This window comes from Hibiscus syriacus, unplaced genomic scaffold (genome assembly GCF_006381635.1).
Source record: "Hibiscus syriacus cultivar Baekdansim isolate YM2019G1 unplaced genomic scaffold, ASM638163v2 tig00110788_pilon, whole genome shotgun sequence".
Classification (NCBI taxonomy): domain Eukaryota; kingdom Viridiplantae; phylum Streptophyta; class Magnoliopsida; order Malvales; family Malvaceae; genus Hibiscus; species Hibiscus syriacus.
In genome coordinates this window covers 2,325,114-2,345,024 of record NW_024062863.1, presented here as the reverse complement: position 1 = coordinate 2,345,024, position 19,911 = coordinate 2,325,114, and the positions used below count along the sequence as shown (strand labels likewise).

The following is a 19,911-nucleotide window of genomic DNA, read 5'->3' as shown; positions in this document are numbered from 1 at the left end:
AACCCATTTTTAATTTCCAAAATATAGCCGATCAATCCAGTTCCAGTTGTGTGAAACTTATTTACTTGATAAAGACACCCATACGTTTTAAGCTTATACCAGTACCAGCTACATTATCTTCCGTTCACTGAACCTGCCATTGCTAAGCAAAACCATAGCTGAAAAAGGCAAAGTAGGCTACTCATTAGTCCTACGAAGGAACCGGAAACAGTTCAGACATCTCTGGCTCCGATCATGGCAAGAAGCATTTTTCTCATAGTCCCCAGAAGTATCTCCAGCAATTAATTGCTTTATCGAGAGGAACACTGTTTCTTCGCTGATATGCTTCCTTGATACGTACCATGTCTACCTCTGCCCGAGTTGCCACAACTCGGGTAAGAGCCCATTCATCTGTTCCCGACTTATCGAGTGCTTGACGTAAAATCTTCTCGAAATATTTCTCCGAAGTAGTCAAACACTTGATAACAGATCTCAGTAATTTGAGGAATTCATCACTGGGATCAGCCTTCAGATCCTGCAAACCAGAATTTGCATATCAGTTTGAGCTATAACATACTCGGAAATATGATAAATCGGAGCGCATATATAATTACCTTGTTGATAGGATTGCCGAATGAAGTATTGTAATGACAGAGTTGCATTTAGCTGTGCCTTACTCCTTGTAGTTAGAATCCTGATCAATTCCTCATCACTGTATTGCTTGTCCGAGATTTTTTTCATGAAGTGTCTTAGCCTCAGATTTAGCCAGCGACATGTCCGACTCCTCTCCCTGGTATCGGAAGGTGCTAACAAGCGATACCAAAAGCTGCACGAAGCAAGTAATATGAGCAAGCATTCAACATGATAATGATAAGAGCAGGGGAGATGGTATTTGAGTCGGAACCTTGCGGTAGTCTCCGCTGGTGTTGTGAGCAACGTCTTCTTCGAGGGATTTCTTATAACGGGCGTGATATGCCTTTTTCACATCGAGTAGTGCATTTGAAGACCTGGCGCAAGCTATTACCATGAGAACAAAATGGCTGGATGAGGAATTCTTTGTAGCTTCTTTAGCCAGATATGCATCTCGTTCTGCAGGGTCCGTGGTAAACAGCAGCACAATCTGCTGTTGAATGGCAAAACAAAGCAAAAATTCCGATAAGTAAAAGAAAACATTTAGAAAATTCTAAATAGATACTATCTTGTAACCATTCAAACTATTCAAAAAGGAAAACATTCAGAACTACAATAAAATAAACTTCATGCCACTGCCAAACGTCGAAATGTATGTCGAAATCTCACCTCGAAATCACGGGTAAGTTCCTTCCCCAAGCACTCGAGGAGATCTTCCCCATAAGCTTCATGATAAGCTTTCCCGATCGAATTGCGTTGTGCTGCATTCCTGTGAGCTATTATGTCGATAATCAATTGCTCGTTCGTACCCCAGCCTGCAAAAGAATATGAAAAACAGTTCATCATTTTGGCATGTTCTTTCAGCATACAAATGGCAGATAAAAGTCTAATTCCATTTTTCAAATACGGATGGAGAGAAGATACATGGTCTCGCAATAAGAATGTTTAGACTTCATTTTTCATAAAATATTTGTGTCTGATAATTATATTTGTGTCCGATACAAATGTAACGTAGATATGATCTTCGATGATTATTCAAATTAAGATATCCGAGTCGAACATTCTATCTACCATTACCCAGACATATAATCAAAGCTCCAAACATCCTTTCGGTCTTCAAATTAACACCAAATGATCTTCCACCTAAAATGCAGATTAGATGGTGATCCAACGCTGACGGACCAAAACAACAGTGATCAGATCCGGAATCCATGAATATTCAAATCAAAGGAACCGTTGTATGAATGATTTTCAAAGATCATAGCAAACACGATGAACAAAAAATACGAAACCACCCAAGATCAATCAAAATACATAAAAATCCATGATCCAATACAATGTGATCAAACAACTAATCAAACCCAAAAAAAGAAAATCATCTTATTGTAAAACAAACAAAAACTAAAAGATTGATGAATGATTCAAATTAGAACGTATATAAAGTGATGAAAAAGACCTGAAAAAGCTTTTTGAAGTTGCTCGGCATCCTCAGAAGGAGAAGGAACATGAGATGGAACTTTAAGGTTTGCCATTGAAACTGTGTGTGTTCGCAGTTAAACCTTTTCTTTATAGTACGTTGAACGCAATTAAATTTCCTTTTTTCTAGTTTTGGTATGAACATTTTTCTCATTTTTTAACAATAACGAATCATTTCATTCCACGAAAGAACCAAATTATAGTGAGGGATTGGAACCCTTAAAAAAAGTACAAAAGTCCCATAATTACGTACAAGCTTAACCCGTTGAATCCTTAAATGGACAATACATTGGTATGAACGATATCCGTCCATTTACATGTGTGATTTGTGACAAACCTCAAAATAAGAATTCTACGTGTGAATGCTATTCGAGTTCGTCGATGTATAATTTTTGCGCCCTAACGATGTTTTCGTTTGAAGAGAGAATAAATTTTTCGTTTGATTATGTTGAAAGTGGCAAAGAAAATTACAAACGAATATTTTGACTGTATCTTTAATTGTTTCCATAATGAATTTTGATAAAAAGATCTCGTAGATCCACCATAATTTCATATTTGATAAATGAATCTTTATTATAAAATATTTTAAGAGCCTCATTTTAGAAGGTATCATATGTGCTGCCCATCATTTGAGACATGCCAGGTATAAACTTATGGTTAACAAGTTTAATATTCATGGTTATCAAAATTGAATCAGATTTAATTTTTTATTTAGTTTTAAAAATTGAATCGGGCTTAGTTTCTACGTTCTTTCTGTCTGTGTATTAAAAAAAATACAATATACAAATTATTAAATTTTTATTTACTTAAAAAATATTTATGATTTTTAAAATTTTTATCAAATAACTAAAAGTCATAAAATAAAAATTATTTTATCAAAATTAAATACAAAATCTAAAAAAAATTAAAAGTAATATAAAAAATCAAAATTAACTTAACGAAAATCAGATAAATTATTAAAAATATATAGAAATTTAAACCGAACCACATATATCACTATTTTTAACGATAATACTAAACACACAAAATTTAAAATAAACAAAATAAAACCACTTCTCCCATATACTTTTCAAAAGTAAAGAAAAGGATGTCCTTAATTTAACTGATATTTAAATTGAGAGGACCTCAATTGCTATTAGACTAAAGGTTTTGGGGCGGCAAGGGCCTGTCCCAAACTCAATGTGGTTCCCTGCCTGTGCGAGACAAGAAGTACCTTCTCCAACGCCAAACAAGGGAAGAAAAAGAGCACACTCTGATCTAATCCCTGTCATCCGCCAAAAGAACCATCAGACTAGTAAGTGGAGGATCGATTTTGCAACGCTGCAGAAGAGATCTTGCTTCTTCGTGAAGGTCGCCAATAATGGCGGCGCCAAAGCCAAAAGCATCTACTCCGGTTCCAGGCAAAATGAGTTCACGCGTTTGGTTTTACTCCATTTTGCTCACTCTTCAATACGGCGCACAACCTCTCATCTCCAAGCGCTTCATCAGGTAACTGTAATTTCGCTCCAAAACTTTAACTTGTTTTATTTTGTTTAATTCCATGCCTTTTGATTTGGAGTGTAATCAATCAACTGCTGGGTTTTATTTATTTTGATTTATTTTTTGAATTATCATTTCGAAACATTGGTTTGGATTGTGGAGGAAAGATAGTAATTGATGAAGAGGAACCGCTTTGCAATATTTTAGTTAACCATGATCTTTTTGCTAAGTTGGATTTTCATGATTTTTCCCAGTTTTTGTTTTGTTTTCTTTTTCTTGAAATTGGAAACTTCTAGAGAGCTTGTTCATCTAGGTTTGCCTGTGTATTTCTACAGTCATAAGAACTATCAAATTCAATTTGATAATGGTAGTAAACATCCAAGCGCTTGCTCAGTGCGCACATATATATTATTTGTTCATTTTTCGTGTAGAACCTCTGTCGGTTACTTATTTGGATATGGATATAGAGATAAGATCCTCTATGAATCCTTCAAATACACGGAAATTCCGGAAACACTTGAACGTATCCATGCATACCTCTGTCCGGTTTTTCATACTTGAATCCGAGTAGCATAGTATGTATATGGATCATAAATGACACCTAACTTCTTTGTTTGTTTTCCTGCTGGAATGTGTTTGAACATTTTTCTTTTCCAAGTTTTTAACTCATATTCTTTTTCTTTTTTTTCTCCAGTCGGGAAGTAATTGTAACTTCATCAGTCTTGACATGTGAGGTAGCCAAGGTAATTTTACAACAAATATATGCTTTTGGTTCTTTTAGCATTTAAGAATTTGGGTTTGTGAGATCGTTTACTTCTGAATATGTATACTAGGTTGTATGTGCCATTATGCTCATGGTGAAAGATGGTAGCTTAAAGAAACTGGCAAAGGAATGGACTTTGATTGGTTCACTTATTGCATCAGGTCTTCCTGCAGCGATTTATGCTCTTCAAAACAGCTTGTTGCAGATATCTTACAGGAATCTGGATTCACTTACTTTCACAATGCTGAACCAGACAAAAATAATTTTTACTGCCTTATTTACATTTATCATACTGAGGTATCCTTCCCAAAATGCTCTTTATCTATGATTCATCTTCTTTAGTATTGATCAACTGTTTTGTTTTAAAGCTAGAAACTAGGTTGATGTTTGTATATTTCACTAACTGTAACTCACCAATTTGTTGGTCTTCTTTTGAGTTGCAAAGGATTACTTCGTCTAGTATTTTTCTGAATTTTATAGTTCTTCATGACTTTTTTTTTTTACATTGCAAAGTGGTATTGTTTCAACTCAAAGCATCATCCTATTATTTCCATTCTAATAATTATTTTCAGGATATATGTGAGCTTATTTTGCTTAATTTGTGGTGTTTCCATGCAGGCAGAGGCAGTCAATTCACCAAATTGGGGCTCTGTTTTTGTTGATAATGGCAGCTCTTCTTCTAAGCATTGGTGAAGGTTCTAGCAAAGCTTCTAGCAGTGGTGACCCCGAGCAAATTCTATTTTACGGAATTGTCCCCGTTTTAGTTGGTTCTGTACTTTCCGGTCTGGCTTCTTCATTGTGTCAATGGGCTTCTCAGGTAAGAAACAGCTTATTTTCTATTTTAAATTAACACATTATATAGGATTGTCTATCTTTTTTTATCCCCTTAAGGTTTTCTTTATTAGGTCAAGAAACACTCATCATACTTGATGACTATAGAAATGTCTACTGTCGGAAGCTTGTGCTTACTGGCTAGTATCTCCAAGTCTCCAGATGGAGAAGCGATTAGACGCCATGGATTCTTTTATGGTTGGACTCCACTGACTTTGGTAATTATCTTATTTTATTTGAAAATTTCTTTAGATAAAATTGGGGATGCTCTTGGGTTTATGGAAGTAGGAAAAGAATAGTGTAAGATTGGGTGGGGAACTTTACTAGTTAAGACTACATAATTTCTCTATAATTGATGAATATAAGCTTATTTCGGTGATACTTTTGTGTTTTAACTTGCATGATACATGCACGCTAAAGTTTAAACAAGACTATTTTCAATTTTTCCTTGCTTTTTCAGGTTCCGGTTGTAGCCAATGCTCTTGGCGGGATTCTTGTTGGCCTTATCACCAGCCTTGCAGGTGGTGTAACAAAGGTAAGCCTAACTACATCAAATTAATACAGTGAAAACTCAGGATGGGATATCGAAGGGTACATTGATGATTAAATAGGTGCATGTTGGTAAGGGGGCTATTGAGTTGCATGCATCATCTAGTAAACTAAATTATGAGTTTCAAGTCGTTGACCTCGCTTAATTTTATGAATTCATGTATTGAAATCAAAGAGGGATGAAGGGTAATGTAGGCAAAGTGCCTTGAAATCCTAGAACACCTGCTGGCAATAAGGGGCACTGATGCAGAGATGAAACTTATCCCCTTCTATGTATCTGAATTCTAAGAACACAGATTGTTTGGATTTAGTTTCTATACCACATACCATTTTCTCAATAATACTTATGATGGTAATTTCCCCCCCTCAAATGCAAGCAGGGGTTTGTCGTTGTTTCAGCACTTCTTGTAACGGCGATGCTGCAGTTCCTGTTTGAAGGAAAACCACCATCGACGTATAGTCTCGTGGCTCTTCCACTTGTCATCAGTAGCATTTCAATATACCAGAAATATCCATACCGAGTCAAAAAGAAGGAAGCCTAATAACACCTGTAGGCAGGTAAGGGGATTTCTCAGATTGACCCCAATTATTATAGTTTCCAGTTGTTTTTCCCAAGTTTTAATGGGAGGGTTAAAATGAATTTTAAGATGCATGCAAATGAAGAATCCATATCGTATGTGCTTAATATTGGGAATATAAAGAACCAATGCATCGATGCAAGTCTCTGACCTTTTGGAACACTGCAAAATTGTATGAATTGTGAATTGAATAATCATGTATGTGATTGTGAAGTAATTTAAAAGATAAAGAAAGAACTAAGCATTTCTTTGCACCCTTTATTATTTTTCTGTCCACTGCTATTTATGAGTGAGTCTTGCACATATGAAAATAACGTTATTATACATTTATATAAATAAAAATAAAAGTATAAAAATGTAATTCTTGAAATACCATATTGAAAGAATGTGTATAGTTTAAGTACCAAATACATATTCAAGCATTATTACTAATATATACTGTTATTGTCCCTCAAAAATCAGTATTAGATTTGCATTGAACATCCATTTCTTTGAAAATTATAATGTAATGAATTCTAGATTAATTTAATTGTTTTTAGTATCATTTGAATTTGGATTTTGCTTTATTAAACTGGATTCAGTTATGATAATTGATACTCTTGTAAATTAATCTTTTTTAAATGTTAGATATATATATATATATATATATATATATATATATATATATATATATATATATATATATATATGGTTAACCACTAGTATATGATTTATTAATCAACTAATTCGGATCTAGTATTGAAAAGATGAGGGTGATCTTTCTAAATTAGTTTATTTCATTCGTAAATGCCATGATTCGAACTCTTGACTTTGTTTAAGAGATCTAGTGTCATATTCCACATGATCAACTAGATATGCATAATTATAATCTTTATTTTTTTTATAATTTAAAGAATTATATAATTCCTTTTTATAATTTTTTAAAAATATTTTTAGAGTTCTTTGCTATTTTTAAAATTGCTTAAAAATTGAATGTATTAAATTAAAATTTTAGATATACTTAAGGAGTGAAATAAGATATTCAATTATTGAGTTAACCTATCACATCATCCCTCCTGATGACGGTTACGAACTAAGAAATTAGTTTCAATAAGTTTATTTATTATTTTATATATATTTTTAAAAATGTGATTAAAATAAAAAGGTAAACTACTTTAAATATCAAACACATTTAGGCTTGGGCTCGTTTTTGCCTTCAATTTTTCAATTTGTTATTTTTAACATTAACATTTAAGTTTAATTGCAAATATGTTACTCCATTGTTAATGAGTAATTTTATTTGAAAAAATTTAGTATTGCAGGCCTTTTGAAACAAAGGTTAAAACTTAGCCGTTGTGTCAACTTAAATTTTTAATAAGATCTTACAAACACAATGTACATAACATTAGTCAAAAGTTATTTTCTAAAAAACTCATGAAATTATTAAAATTTCTCAAAAATATCTTAAATTCCAGAAAATCGCAAAAAATTCCTAAAAAACCCAAAAAACATAAACTCTAAATTATAATCCCTAAAAATTATAAGATTCATTTTTAGGGAACTTATGATTTTTTAGTAAACCCCGAATTCATTTTAAAGAATGATTTTTTTATGATTTTAAGGATTATGATTTAGAGTTTATGATTTTTTTTGTTAATCCCTAAATTCATTCTAAGAAATAAATCTTATGTTTTTTAGGGATTATATTTTTTTTTGGATTTTTATGAATTTAGGTTTTTTTTGAAAATTTTAATAATTTCATGGGAGATGTCACGTCAACAATGTCACGACGAAGAGATGTCTTGTGGCTTAACAGAAAAGTGACATAATTACAGTTAAATTAAAACGTTAGTGTTAAAATTGATAAAATTGAAACGTTAGTGGCATAAACGAGCCCGAACCTAAAAGTGAGTGATATTTAAAGTAGTTTACCTAAATAAAAAATAACGGTGACTAAATGTGTATTTTACCAATTATATAGTGGCAAAAGTCGAGCAAAATCAAATAAGAAGCCAAATAGGTTCCCATGGCCCATGGCGGCAACGCAACTTTTTGAACGGTCAAGATCTGAGATTCACACGCGTCAATCTCCACGAACATTTGGAGTGTTTCCAACTTGCTTCCTCGTGTCTTTTTCAATGTTCAATACCAAAGCCTTTTTCGTACTTAATTCTCTCGGAAGCTGACCTTATCAAAACTTTCAATTCGCCGAAAACAAAAATGTCGAATCCCGTAGAGCCTTATCGAATATCGCCGGAATTTCGCGGAACCGGAGCTCCCTCTGTCCGGCAACATGGTTCAATTGCCGATGCCGATCTGCGTGTCCCACTCCGAAACCTCTCGACGCTCAAAACGAGGATGGATTCACTACAAGATTTCCTCTCTAAATCGGTCAACACCAATACTTTGATCTCCGAACATCAAATGGATTTCGTTTCCTCGGAAATCACAGCCGCCATCCACCAGATCATCGTCAACGGTGCCGCTCTTCTCTCTGGCGCCGAAAGAGCTCATTTCCCCAATCCGATTCTGGTTCCGAACCCGATTCCGGAACCGAAACCCAAGTTCAACGAAGACGATGAAGGAGATTCCGAGGTAATCGAGTTAGACGCCGTCGAATTGCTCTCGGAACATTTACATTTCTGCGAAATTTGCGGTAAAGGTTTCAAACGCGACGCGAATCTACGGATGCATATGAGGGCTCACGGAGATCAGTACAAAACTCCGGAAGCGTTGGCCAAGAAATCGGAAGTGAAGAATCCGGGTTGGAATACCCGGTTTTCGTGCCCATACGATGGGTGTAATAGGAACAAGAAGAATCCCAAGTTCAGGCCATTGAAATCGGTAATCTGTGTGAGGAATCATTTCAAGAGAAGCCACTGCCCGAAAATGTATAGGTGCAATAGGTGTCATAAGAAGTGTTTCTCGGTATTGAGCGATTTGAAGGCTCATTTGAAGCATTGTGGCATTGGGGTAGAGGTTAAGAAGTGGAAGTGTAGTTGCGGTAATGGGTTTTCCAGGAAAGATAAGCTCTTCGGACACATATCGTTGTTCGAAGGGCATATGCCTGCAGTCGTCTCTGAGGAGGATCAGAAGATGAAAGGTTTTTCGTGCATGTACGAAGATGATTCGATGGAGAAGGAAGATTGTCTGGAAGATGGGTTATTTGACGACTTGCTTGATGGGTTTGGTTTTGTTGAGAATTACAGTTTGCAAGACGTGTTGGGACCTTCTCATGATGCCTTCCTGTAACATTAAAATCGCCATTACATAAATGTTTTGTTCGATCTGCTAATTTGTCCTACAATCCTTGTTGTAACATATTATAGTGTCAGCTTCTTATGACAATAAATTGTTCTTTCAAATTTATGTTGAGATTCAATTCAATAAACACTAACAAGAACAAAAAATTGTCCTACAATCCTTGTTCGATCTGCTAATTTGTCCTACAATCCTTGTTGTAACATATTATAGTGTCAGCTTCTTATGACAATAAATTGTTCTTTCAAATTTATGTTGAGATTCAATTCAATAAACACGAACAAGAACAAGAAATCGCTGAATAAAACATGCTAAAACGGAGAGTTACAACAAACAATGCATCGTGAATATATAAAAACAATGTGATGCCCTTTTTTGTTCCACTAAAATGAAACATCAAATTTAACTAACCTACTAAAATAAGCTAGGATACTATGCTTTTTTACAACAGAAATGTTCATCTTCCACCGGATAACTCGATCGCATCCTGATTATACAATGAATCTTCTCCCCATTCAAATCTCCTTTGAAGTCTTTCGTACTCTTGCCTACGGGTAACTTCGACATGCTGCCATTCTTCCCATCTCTCAGCCAGCCCCTCTCCTTCCAGCATCCTCACCACATCCGACATTGCTGGACGCTCCTCGGGTGAAGATTGGGTACAAAGTAATGCAACTTGGATCATTGCCTTAACCCCCTTGATGATGTAATTTTTATTAAGGTTCCGATCTACGATAGCATCCAGTTTTTTCTCCCTTTCCAGCTTCTTGACCTTCACAAACATCAAGAAATTTTGTCAAGGTGTGCGCTTAGGGCATTATACAAAATCAAACATGGTAATAGATTTCGAGTTATCTTACACGATCAAGCAGCAAAACATCATCTTCTTCTTCCAAGCGTGAAAAATCGATTGCACGTTGACCTGTTACAAGCTCTAGAAGCATAATCCCATAGCCAAATACATCGGTCCTTTCTGATGACTTCCCGGTGGACAAGTACTCGGGTGCTATAAGACCCATTGTCCCGCGAACTTGAGTCGTAACATTTGTCCGCCTCACGTCCACCAACTTTGCAAGGCCAAAGTTACCAACAACGGCTTCCAAGTCTTCATCCAATAATACATTAGCTGCCTTCAAATCGCGATGAATGATCTTCGGATTGCAATATTCATGAAGGTATTCCAGTCCGCGTGCTGCACCCAGGGCTATTCTTTTTCTTGTAGGCCAATCTAAAACAGGTTCTCCCGGTTTGAGCTCTGCAGCAGTTTCATATAATAATCACACATCATACAAAGGTCCGTATAAATGAAGTATATAACAACTAGTTTCTTCAGAAATCTCAAGATCAAGTGCTTAATTTACATGTAACAAAATCATGTTCAAATGAAATTCTTGAATAGCTAGTACCTCTAAGGCGATGGGCCACATTTAAATTCTACATAAATGGATAGACCAAAAGGCGTTCGGTTGGTGTTGTGCAAAAGCCAATCAGCCTTAAGAGATTCCTGTGAACAGCTACACTTATCATCTCGACTTCACGTTGAAAAGCCGCATCTCCTCCAGGACTCTCGAAATCAGTTAATCTCTTAACTGCAACTTTTGTGTTATCAGAAAGCACGCCTTTATAAACCTTCCCAAAACCTCCTTGTCCAAGGATATTCTTTTGGTTGAAGTCGTCAGTAACCAATTGTAATTCCCTCCATGCAAACCTTTTCAATTGACCAAAAGCAATTCTTCGGTCGACTTCACCTGCCAATGGAGCCACTAATTTTTACTCCAAAGTAATGAAATGTAGCAATAACCTGGAACATCTACAAATACTTCGCTCTTGTAGCCTTTTCGTTGACCCTTGCACAGGAAAAACAGCAAGCCACCAAAGAGAAGAAGAATTATTAACCCACCAATGATTCCGACTACAATTCCCACCTTTGACTTCTGTGAAGAACCTGCAAGAAAAGAGAATTGTCTAAGATAGCTGGTCTAATTATGGCACACCGCACACATTAATGGGGTACCTTTAAAACCATCAAACACTCTAAAAGCAATGCAATTCACTTGAAATAGTTAATCCAATTACCTGAATCATTTCCGTTTGATACGCAACTCTGCGGGAAATTTCCACCACAATTTAACCTGTTTCCTTGAAAACTGAAATAAATAAAATTGTTTTAGCTTCAATTCATTGCAGATATATGTTTGTGAACGGTGTGCAAGGTGAATGATCGTTTACGATATTTTTATTTCTTTGTATTAAAATAGGGAGTGAAACAAACTAGTCAAAGACACACATACTTGTAAATCGGAATGTGGAATAAATGATCTGGAACTTGACCACTAAGATCGTTTGAATCGAGCAGACTGCGGAAAGATTCGGATATTCAGATCGTTTGAATCCAACACATTCAGATATCAGTGGATTCAATACTTACAGGTTGATCAAGTTTGGAAGATCTGAAATTGATGAAGGGATAGTCCCAGTAAGATTATTCTTACTCAGTGTCCTGCTTGCATGAAAGAACAAATGCCTTACAATGAACATGTAATATGGAGAAATAAATAAAAGCCTCAAATAAAATAATCTAAAAGGCGTTGCTTACAGGAATTGGAGATTGTTAAGATTACCGAGGGAAGAAGGTATCTCTCAGGTTAAATGATTATTTTCCAAATCCAAGCTGGTCAAGCTCGACAAGTTCCCTAACTCTTTTGGTATCTCACCGGTCATACCATTTCCTTTCAACGTACTGCATGATGAACACATGGAATAAGGAAATGTATTAACATAAAAGATTCACTCCAATGTTATAATGAACTGTACACTTAAGTGCAGCACCGGGAGTAAAGAGTTTTGAATCTGGAAATCAAGAAAGTGACCTCAGCAAATGTCTACGAATGAAGAACATAAATAATAGAAATCTACTATTTGATTGAATATTTATATGTTTGATACATACAGTGATGAAAGAGTCGTCAGAACTCCTATTTTAGGGGACAACGTGCCTGAAAAGTTCATGGATGACAATGTCCTGAAAGCACAATTATGATATAAGGATACTACATATTTATATTATACAAACAAAATAAAGTTCCTTAAACAATTGAATCAAATACACATACATTTGCGGCTATGATTCATAGTCAAGGAGGAAGAATTACACTAATGACTTACACGGAAATGACATTATTACTAGAATCACACATAACATTTGACCAAGTGCAAGGGTTAACTTGATCGGGATTCCAATCTCCCAACTGATCAGGTGAGGCAAGAAGTGAAGTCTTCAATGCAAATAAAGCATCTCCTGAAACAAATGATACAAATATTCATAATCCAATTAAGCAAAACAAATAATCCCTCAGGCCAAACCAGGCCTAAAAAATTAGTATATAAAATCAATATAGTGGGGGGAGATCATCGAGGAATATTATCTCACTATTCCACCCACACATGCATAGAAATCCGTCTCTCTAAAGAGTTCATGCAAAAATAACTAATATTTTAGCAAATATTATGTCCACATTTGATTCGATATCACCAAGTTTCTCAAAAAACCTCAAACTCTCAACTCGATAACATTTCTGTAGAGGAAATAATGTATCATATAGTTTGATTGAAAACATAAAAGCAACCAAATCTAGAGTCCAACTCAAATCCAGCCGATAAGTAATCACCGACAGTTGGAGGTAAATTTCATTGAGCAATATGAAAACTTTCAAGCTTATTGAGTTCCTATTTGAGCTTACTGGCTGAGTAACATCTTCTGTTTACATCTAAACACTTTACCACAAACAAATAAGGACCTAAAAGTCCCAAGTAATTAGTTTTATGAGAAAACTAATTAGATGCCTATTATCAAATTTTATGTGTTAAAAATCCAGAGAACAATTGCCTCCACAAGTGCAGCGTATGCATGTTTGATGTGGGGGGAAAATAGGATATCAAACAAGGAATAACGACTTACCTTGTATATTAGCAGATGCAAAAGAAAGAAAGCAAGTCAATATGATAAAACCACGAAATAATTCCATCTTCAGCAAAGTCAGCCCCAATGATCAATAGCATGAAATATAAAATATTATGAGCATAAAAGTGACTTTCATCCCTGCAAAAACATTCAAGAACAAAAATGTAAGGCAAAATGCAATTAGCATATCCGGTCAACTATGTTTCTCTGGCCTTTGATTTCCTAGTACTCAAGTCGGCCACATATTTGACACTTGAAAACAGGCTAGGGATCAATGTTCTGCCACAATACAACATAATTACCAAAGAGAGAAAGCAACAGAACACCTCCAATATGAACAAGTTTGTGTTAGGACGAGCAGCACCTCTTGTACTCTTGACTTTCAAGCTTATTCTTTTCCTTTCATTTCAGTCCTATGAAGGGTATGCACTAAAAAGAAAACTAACAGGAAATGAACCGGTGGAAAGCTATTCCGACAGCATCAGCCATTACTAGGCTTACAACACAAATCCGGTTGGGGTTTGCCAAGGACAAGTAGACCTCTTTGCAGAATCACTCTTATGAGCAAGTAAAACGTCTCATTTTCTTGAACACCAAAATTATTTTAAGATTTAATTTGATTCAAAATACATGAAAGGTAAAGACCAGTATTAAGCTATGATGCAGCACTAGAGAAAATTTTTGTAAAAGAAATCTTTATATAAGTACAAGAATGTTGAAATTAAACTTAATGCCAATATTCCATTGAATTCAGTCATAACATGAAGCTACAAACAAACTGTAATAAATACAAATTAGCAACAACCTTTCCACCAAATCCAAGCAATATTCCAACATAAATGAAGAACTCAAAAGTCTCCCTTCCAGAAAACAACTCTCAAGAAACTCTTTAAAATTTCGCTAGTATTGGAAGAAAGCTAGAATGCTTTGGGATGATTTTGAAGCTAAATGAACTAGGGTATTTATAGTTGAAACTTAAGAACTAATCTTATAAATACTCTAAATTACAATGACTAAAATTAATTATCCCATTACTCAATTTCAACAAAAATTAGGCGCCTAATTTTTGACTTTAACAAAGCACCATTTGGTGCCTGAATTATTTGACTTTTAATAATATCCCACTTAAAAATTTGATTGGAATAATCATATCTTCACACCATTCTTTTTACCTTGTACCTTCATGTTGCTTACGTTTCTGACAGGCCACAGGAAGATCGACACCAGGTAAATTTATCAGCATTGCTTGCCTTCGTCTTGAAATCTGTTATGTTGTCTTTAGTATGGATCTTCTGCATATCTACCGTTTCTTCTTTAATCTTTTCACGAATGAAATGGTACTGAACTCGTATATGATTTTTCATTGAATGAAATGCTGGATTCCTTGCTAGATGCAAGACATTTTGACTGTCACAAAACAGAGAGACATACTCTTGATTGTGCCCAAGCTCCTCCAATAGCATCTTCAACCAAATTGCTTCTCTACTGGCTTGTGTAGCTGCTACATATTCTGCCTTTGTTGTGGACGTAGCCACAAATGACTGTAATTTTGAAACCCAGCTTACAACTCCACCAGCAATTTTGAACACATATCATGTAGTAGATTTGCTTTTATTCAAATCCCCTGCATAGTCAGAATCTATATAACCATTGATTAATAAGTTTGATCCTCCGTAACATAATGCAACATTTGAGGTCCCTTTGATGTATCTGAGGATCCTCTTTACAATATTCCAATGCTCTTTGCCTGGATTCGCCATGTACCGACTAACCACTCCCACTGCTTGTGCAATGTATGATCTTGTGCATATCATAGCGAACATTAAACTTCCCATTACTGATAAATACGGTACTCGAGACATCTCCATCCTCTCTTTTTCACTGTTAGGACTCATACTGGAGGATAATTTGAAGTTAATAGGAAGAGGGGTAGAAATTGACTTACAATCTTGCATGTTAAATCGTGACAAGATCTTCTTCAAGTAATTCTTTTGTGAAAGCCAAATCTTCCTATTACTTCTGTCTCGGTGAATTTGCATCCCTAGAATCTTGTTTGCTGATCCCAAGTCCTTCATTTCAAATTCCCTAGCCAGTTGTGCCTTCAATTCTTCAATATAATATTTGTTGGGTCCTGCAACCAACATGTCATCGACATACAACAACAATATAACAAAATCGTTATCACCAGACCTCTTAAAATAAGCACAAAGGTCTGCATTAAGTCTGTTGTATCTAAGACACATAATGAAGGAATCAAATCTCTTATACCAACACCTCGGTGTTTGCTTTAGACCGTACATAGATTTGTTCAACCTGCAAACAAGGTTATTCTTTTCTTTTTCTTCAAAACCTTCAGGCTGGAGCATGTAAATCTCTTCTTCAAGATTTCCATGAAGAAAAGCTGGTTTAACATCTAGCTGCTCTAGATGTAAGTTCAATGTAGCACACATTGCCAAAACTACTCGAACTGTTGTTAGTCGAACCACATGAAAAAATATTTCATTGAAATCAATACCTTCTTTTTGAGCATATTCTTTGACCACCGGTCTTGCACGATACCTCTCAACTTGATCGTCACCATTTCACTTGATTTTGAAGACCCATTTGTTACCAATTGGCTTCATTCCTTGTGGTAGTGACACAAGGTCCCATGTATTATTTTTATGAAGGGCTTCGATTTCTTCTTGCATCGCCATCATCCACAGTGAAGTATCTGAGCTGTTTATTGCCTCATGGTATGTTGATGGCTCGCCGTCATCTGTTAAAAGACAATATGCAATATTACGTTCTATAACATAATCTGAGTGGCAATTGAGACGTCTTCTCACACGATCTGATTGACGAGTTGTTGGAACTTCAGAACTCTCTGGTTCTTGTTCATCATGTGCTAGTTCTGCTTCAGAAGAATCTCCTTCTTCAAACTCTTTTTCCACATGTATCTGAGTAGTCTCTGACTTTTCAGCGCTATCATCGTCTTATTTTCTTTGTAGTTTATCTTCTACAAAGATAACATCTCTACTAATGATCATTTTGCGGACAGTGGGATCCCACAAGCGATACCCTTTTACTCCATCAGCATACCCCAAGAATTTGCATTTCCTGGATTTTGGATCAAACTTTGAAATTTATTGGCAGTTGATGGAGCTCGATTCACCAAATAACAGGCGGTATTGACTGCTTCTGCCCAGAATGATTTTTCTAGGCCTGCATCCCTCAACATTGCTCTTGTTCTGTTCATCCGCTCTGCCACTCCATTTTGTTGAGGAGTGTTCGCCACTGTGAACTGTCTTTTGATGCATTCTTTCCTGCAAAAGTCATCAAATTCTTCGCTTGTGTTTTCTCCTCCATTATCTGTTCTGAAACACTTGATCTTATTTCCAGAATCAAGTTCCACTTTGAAGTTTTTGAAAGTTGAAAACACGTCTGACTTCTTCTTAATAGGGTGCACCCAACATCTCCTGGAGTAGTCATCAATAAATGAGACAAAGTATTTTGCTCCACCTAGAGACGTTACTGGTGCTTGTCATACGTCAGAGTGAACCAATTCTAGAACACTTTTGCCTCTAGAATTTGATGTGTTGAATTTCAACCGGTGCTGCTTACTTGTTATGCAATGCTCACACAAAGGAAGTGATACATTTGTTAAGCCTGGAAGTAGCTTTTGCTCCACAAGGACTTTTATTCCTTGTTCTGACATGTGTCCAAGTTTCTGATGCTATAGCATTGCCGAATTTTAACTACATGAGGCAACAGAGGCTTCTGCTTCTACCAAAGTCTCTCCCTTCAGCATGTACAAGTTTGCAGCTATTTTTTCGCCTTTCAGTACCACAAGCGCTCCACGGAACACTTTCATGATTCCTTTCCGTGTTTCAATCTTGCTTGCATTATTATCCAACAATCCGTAGGATAATAAATTTTTCTTCAGGCATTTCACGTGTCGTACATCTCGAACAACTTTAATTGTTCCGTCATACATCTTAAATTTGATGGTTCCCACGCCAACGATCTCTAAGGCATGATCATTGCAACTATAAACAGATCCTCCTGAGACAGGTTCATAATGATGGAACCATTCTCTTCTTGAGGTCATGTGATATGTTGCTCCCGAATCAATGAGCCATATATCTGCAAATCGTTTTCTTTCTTCCACAGTGGTTAACGCTTCACAGCATAGAGCATCTCCATCATCTGAAGTGTTTGCGGTATTGCCTTGTGGATTGGAGTTTTTATTTAGACTCCAACAATCCTTCTTCAAATGACCCTTCTTTTCACAGTTGTAACACTTTAAATTCTTCTTGCTCATCGACTTTGATCTACCATGTTTGTGACTGCTGCTTTGGTCACGTTCTGTTGATCTCCCTCTCATCGTTGTCATCGTTGTCAACGCTTCTGCTTGTTGCAGATTTACTTATCTGTCTTCCTTGTTCTTGCGTCAATTTTCTTCTTGTAGAACAGCAGCTGCAACATCATCAAAGACTAGACTAGTGACATTACTGTTTGTCAAGTTGATGATGAGTTGATCATACGAATCCGGTAGACTTTGAAGTAGAAGTTCAGCACGTTCTTGTTCTCTTATTTTACAACTTAAGGATGTAAGCTGAGAAAATAAAGTATTCAGTGTATTTAAGTGCTTTGTCACTGAAGTAGATTCTGGCATACGGAGAGTGTACAATTTTCTCTTAAGGAAAATTTTATTGTGCAGCGATGTGGCCTCGTACAATTTGGTGAGATTGTCCCATATCCCCTTAGCTGTCTTCTTCTCATCGATGCTTGACAATACTTCATCTGCTAATGCTAGATGAAAGTTTGTCATAGCATTCCCGTCAATTTCGATCCATTTGTTGTCATCTGTGAAATCTACTAGCCTTTTACTGATAGTTGCTAGACAACCGTCTTTCCTCAGGATGACCTTCATCTTCAATTTCCACAATGAGAAATTTCTCCCATTGAATTTTTCAATATCAAATTTCGTTGCCATAGCTTCTATTATTGATAGCTCCCACTATTTCACTATCGTGAATAGTTCTTTAGAACCTCAAAGAATGGGTAATACCTTCTTATTTTCTTATGTTGGAGGATCCACCTTTTGGTGGCAACCACAAAGATAATAAGCAGATATTACACACTCAAATCTGGCTCGGATACCAATTGTTGCGGAAGACGACTATCGGATAGAGCAAAATCGCAACTAATAATTTGAGAAAATAAAAATGAAGATAAAAGAGACACAAAATTTACTTGGAAAACCTCTAAAAATTTAGGGTAAAAACCACATGCAACGGTAAAAGAATTTCACTATGAGAAAATAGGAATTACAACCTCTCTCGATCTACCAAGGAGAAAACATTGATAATTCTCTCTAGATAAAAAGGAGAAAACAGCTCTTAAGAAACTCTATAAAATCTCTCTAGTATTGGAAGAAAGCTAGAATGATTTGGGATGATTTTGAAGCTAAATGAGCTAGGGTATTTATAGTTGAAACTTAAGGACTAATCTTATAAATACCCTAAATTACAATGACTAAAATTAATTATCCCATTACCCAATTTCAACAAAAATTAGGTGCCTAATTTTTGACTTTGACAAAGTACCATTTGGTGTCTAAATTATTTGACTTTGAACATCTACATGTCTTGATTAAAATGTGTAAATGACATTGATCAAGGGAATTGTACCCTAATGAAATCCTTAATTAATGTCGTGGACATGGATGATCATTTATGAAAGTTTTAGCAACAAATTGAAGCAGTGAAATTTAACTTATCAAATTTGAATCCAAACATGAAAATGATTCGAACAAACATACTTATTTGTTATATCGAAATATCAAAATGTTTTCAACAATATTATCGATGAATTTTCATATAAATAATTTTTATTTAAATATTTAAAATTTCACTTGTTAAAAAATATAGAACAAGGAAAGTTTGGTAAAATATACATTCTAGTAATCTTTTATTTCTTCAACCAAACACTGTAATCTTACATTTCTGCCAAACAAACTAAACATAGTAATGTAACATTCTCAGTAATCCTATTCCTTGATAATATTTTATTCCCACTGATAATCTTATATTCCATGAACCAAACGCACCCTTAATGATGGACTAATCAGTCAAGTCAAACTGAAATAATGGTCACACCAACACGCAATTGATTCGGCCAGACATGGTGATGGCGCTCAAATTCACCTTAAGCATTTCTAAAGTATATGCACGGACACGCTGGTTCACTGCCTAACAAGTGGAGTAATTAAGAGCGTTAAGTTATCATTAATAATTATTTTAATTATTAATGATAACTTTAAGTTATTAAAATAAAATAAATTAGATATAAAATATATAATAAAATAAAATAATTAAAATTTAGTAAAATTATGTATTATTAAATAATGAAATCAGATATATATTAATTAATTGAGTTAT

At 35.4% G+C, this 19,911-nt stretch overlaps 2 protein-coding genes and 2 pseudogenes across 2 annotated transcripts; 2 read left to right on the top strand and 2 right to left on the bottom strand.

Annotated features, from left to right (window-relative positions):
• Nucleotides 1-197: 197 nt before the first annotated feature.
• On the bottom strand, nt 198-2,142 carry LOC120140634 (annotated as a pseudogene).
• A 1,175-nt stretch (nt 2,143-3,317) lies between these two features.
• LOC120140644 (UDP-N-acetylglucosamine transporter ROCK1-like) lies at nt 3,318-6,376 on the top strand. Its single transcript, XM_039155611.1, has 7 exons — nt 3,318-3,573; nt 4,259-4,307; nt 4,398-4,624; nt 4,946-5,144; nt 5,233-5,376; nt 5,619-5,693; nt 6,088-6,376. Exons 1-7 carry the CDS (start codon nt 3,446-3,448, stop codon nt 6,247-6,249), a joined length of 984 nt encoding a protein of 327 aa, XP_039011542.1. The 5' UTR covers nt 3,318-3,445; the 3' UTR covers nt 6,250-6,376.
• A 2,087-nt stretch (nt 6,377-8,463) lies between these two features.
• LOC120140643 (protein SENSITIVE TO PROTON RHIZOTOXICITY 1-like) lies at nt 8,464-9,631 on the top strand. The gene has a single exon (XM_039155610.1). The coding sequence runs from the start codon at nt 8,485-8,487 to the stop codon at nt 9,514-9,516; it is 1,032 nt and encodes a 343-aa protein (XP_039011541.1). The 5' UTR covers nt 8,464-8,484; the 3' UTR covers nt 9,517-9,631.
• Nucleotides 9,632-9,982: 351 nt separating this feature from the next.
• LOC120140573 lies at nt 9,983-13,683 on the bottom strand (annotated as a pseudogene).
• Nucleotides 13,684-19,911: the final 6,228 nt, after the last annotated feature.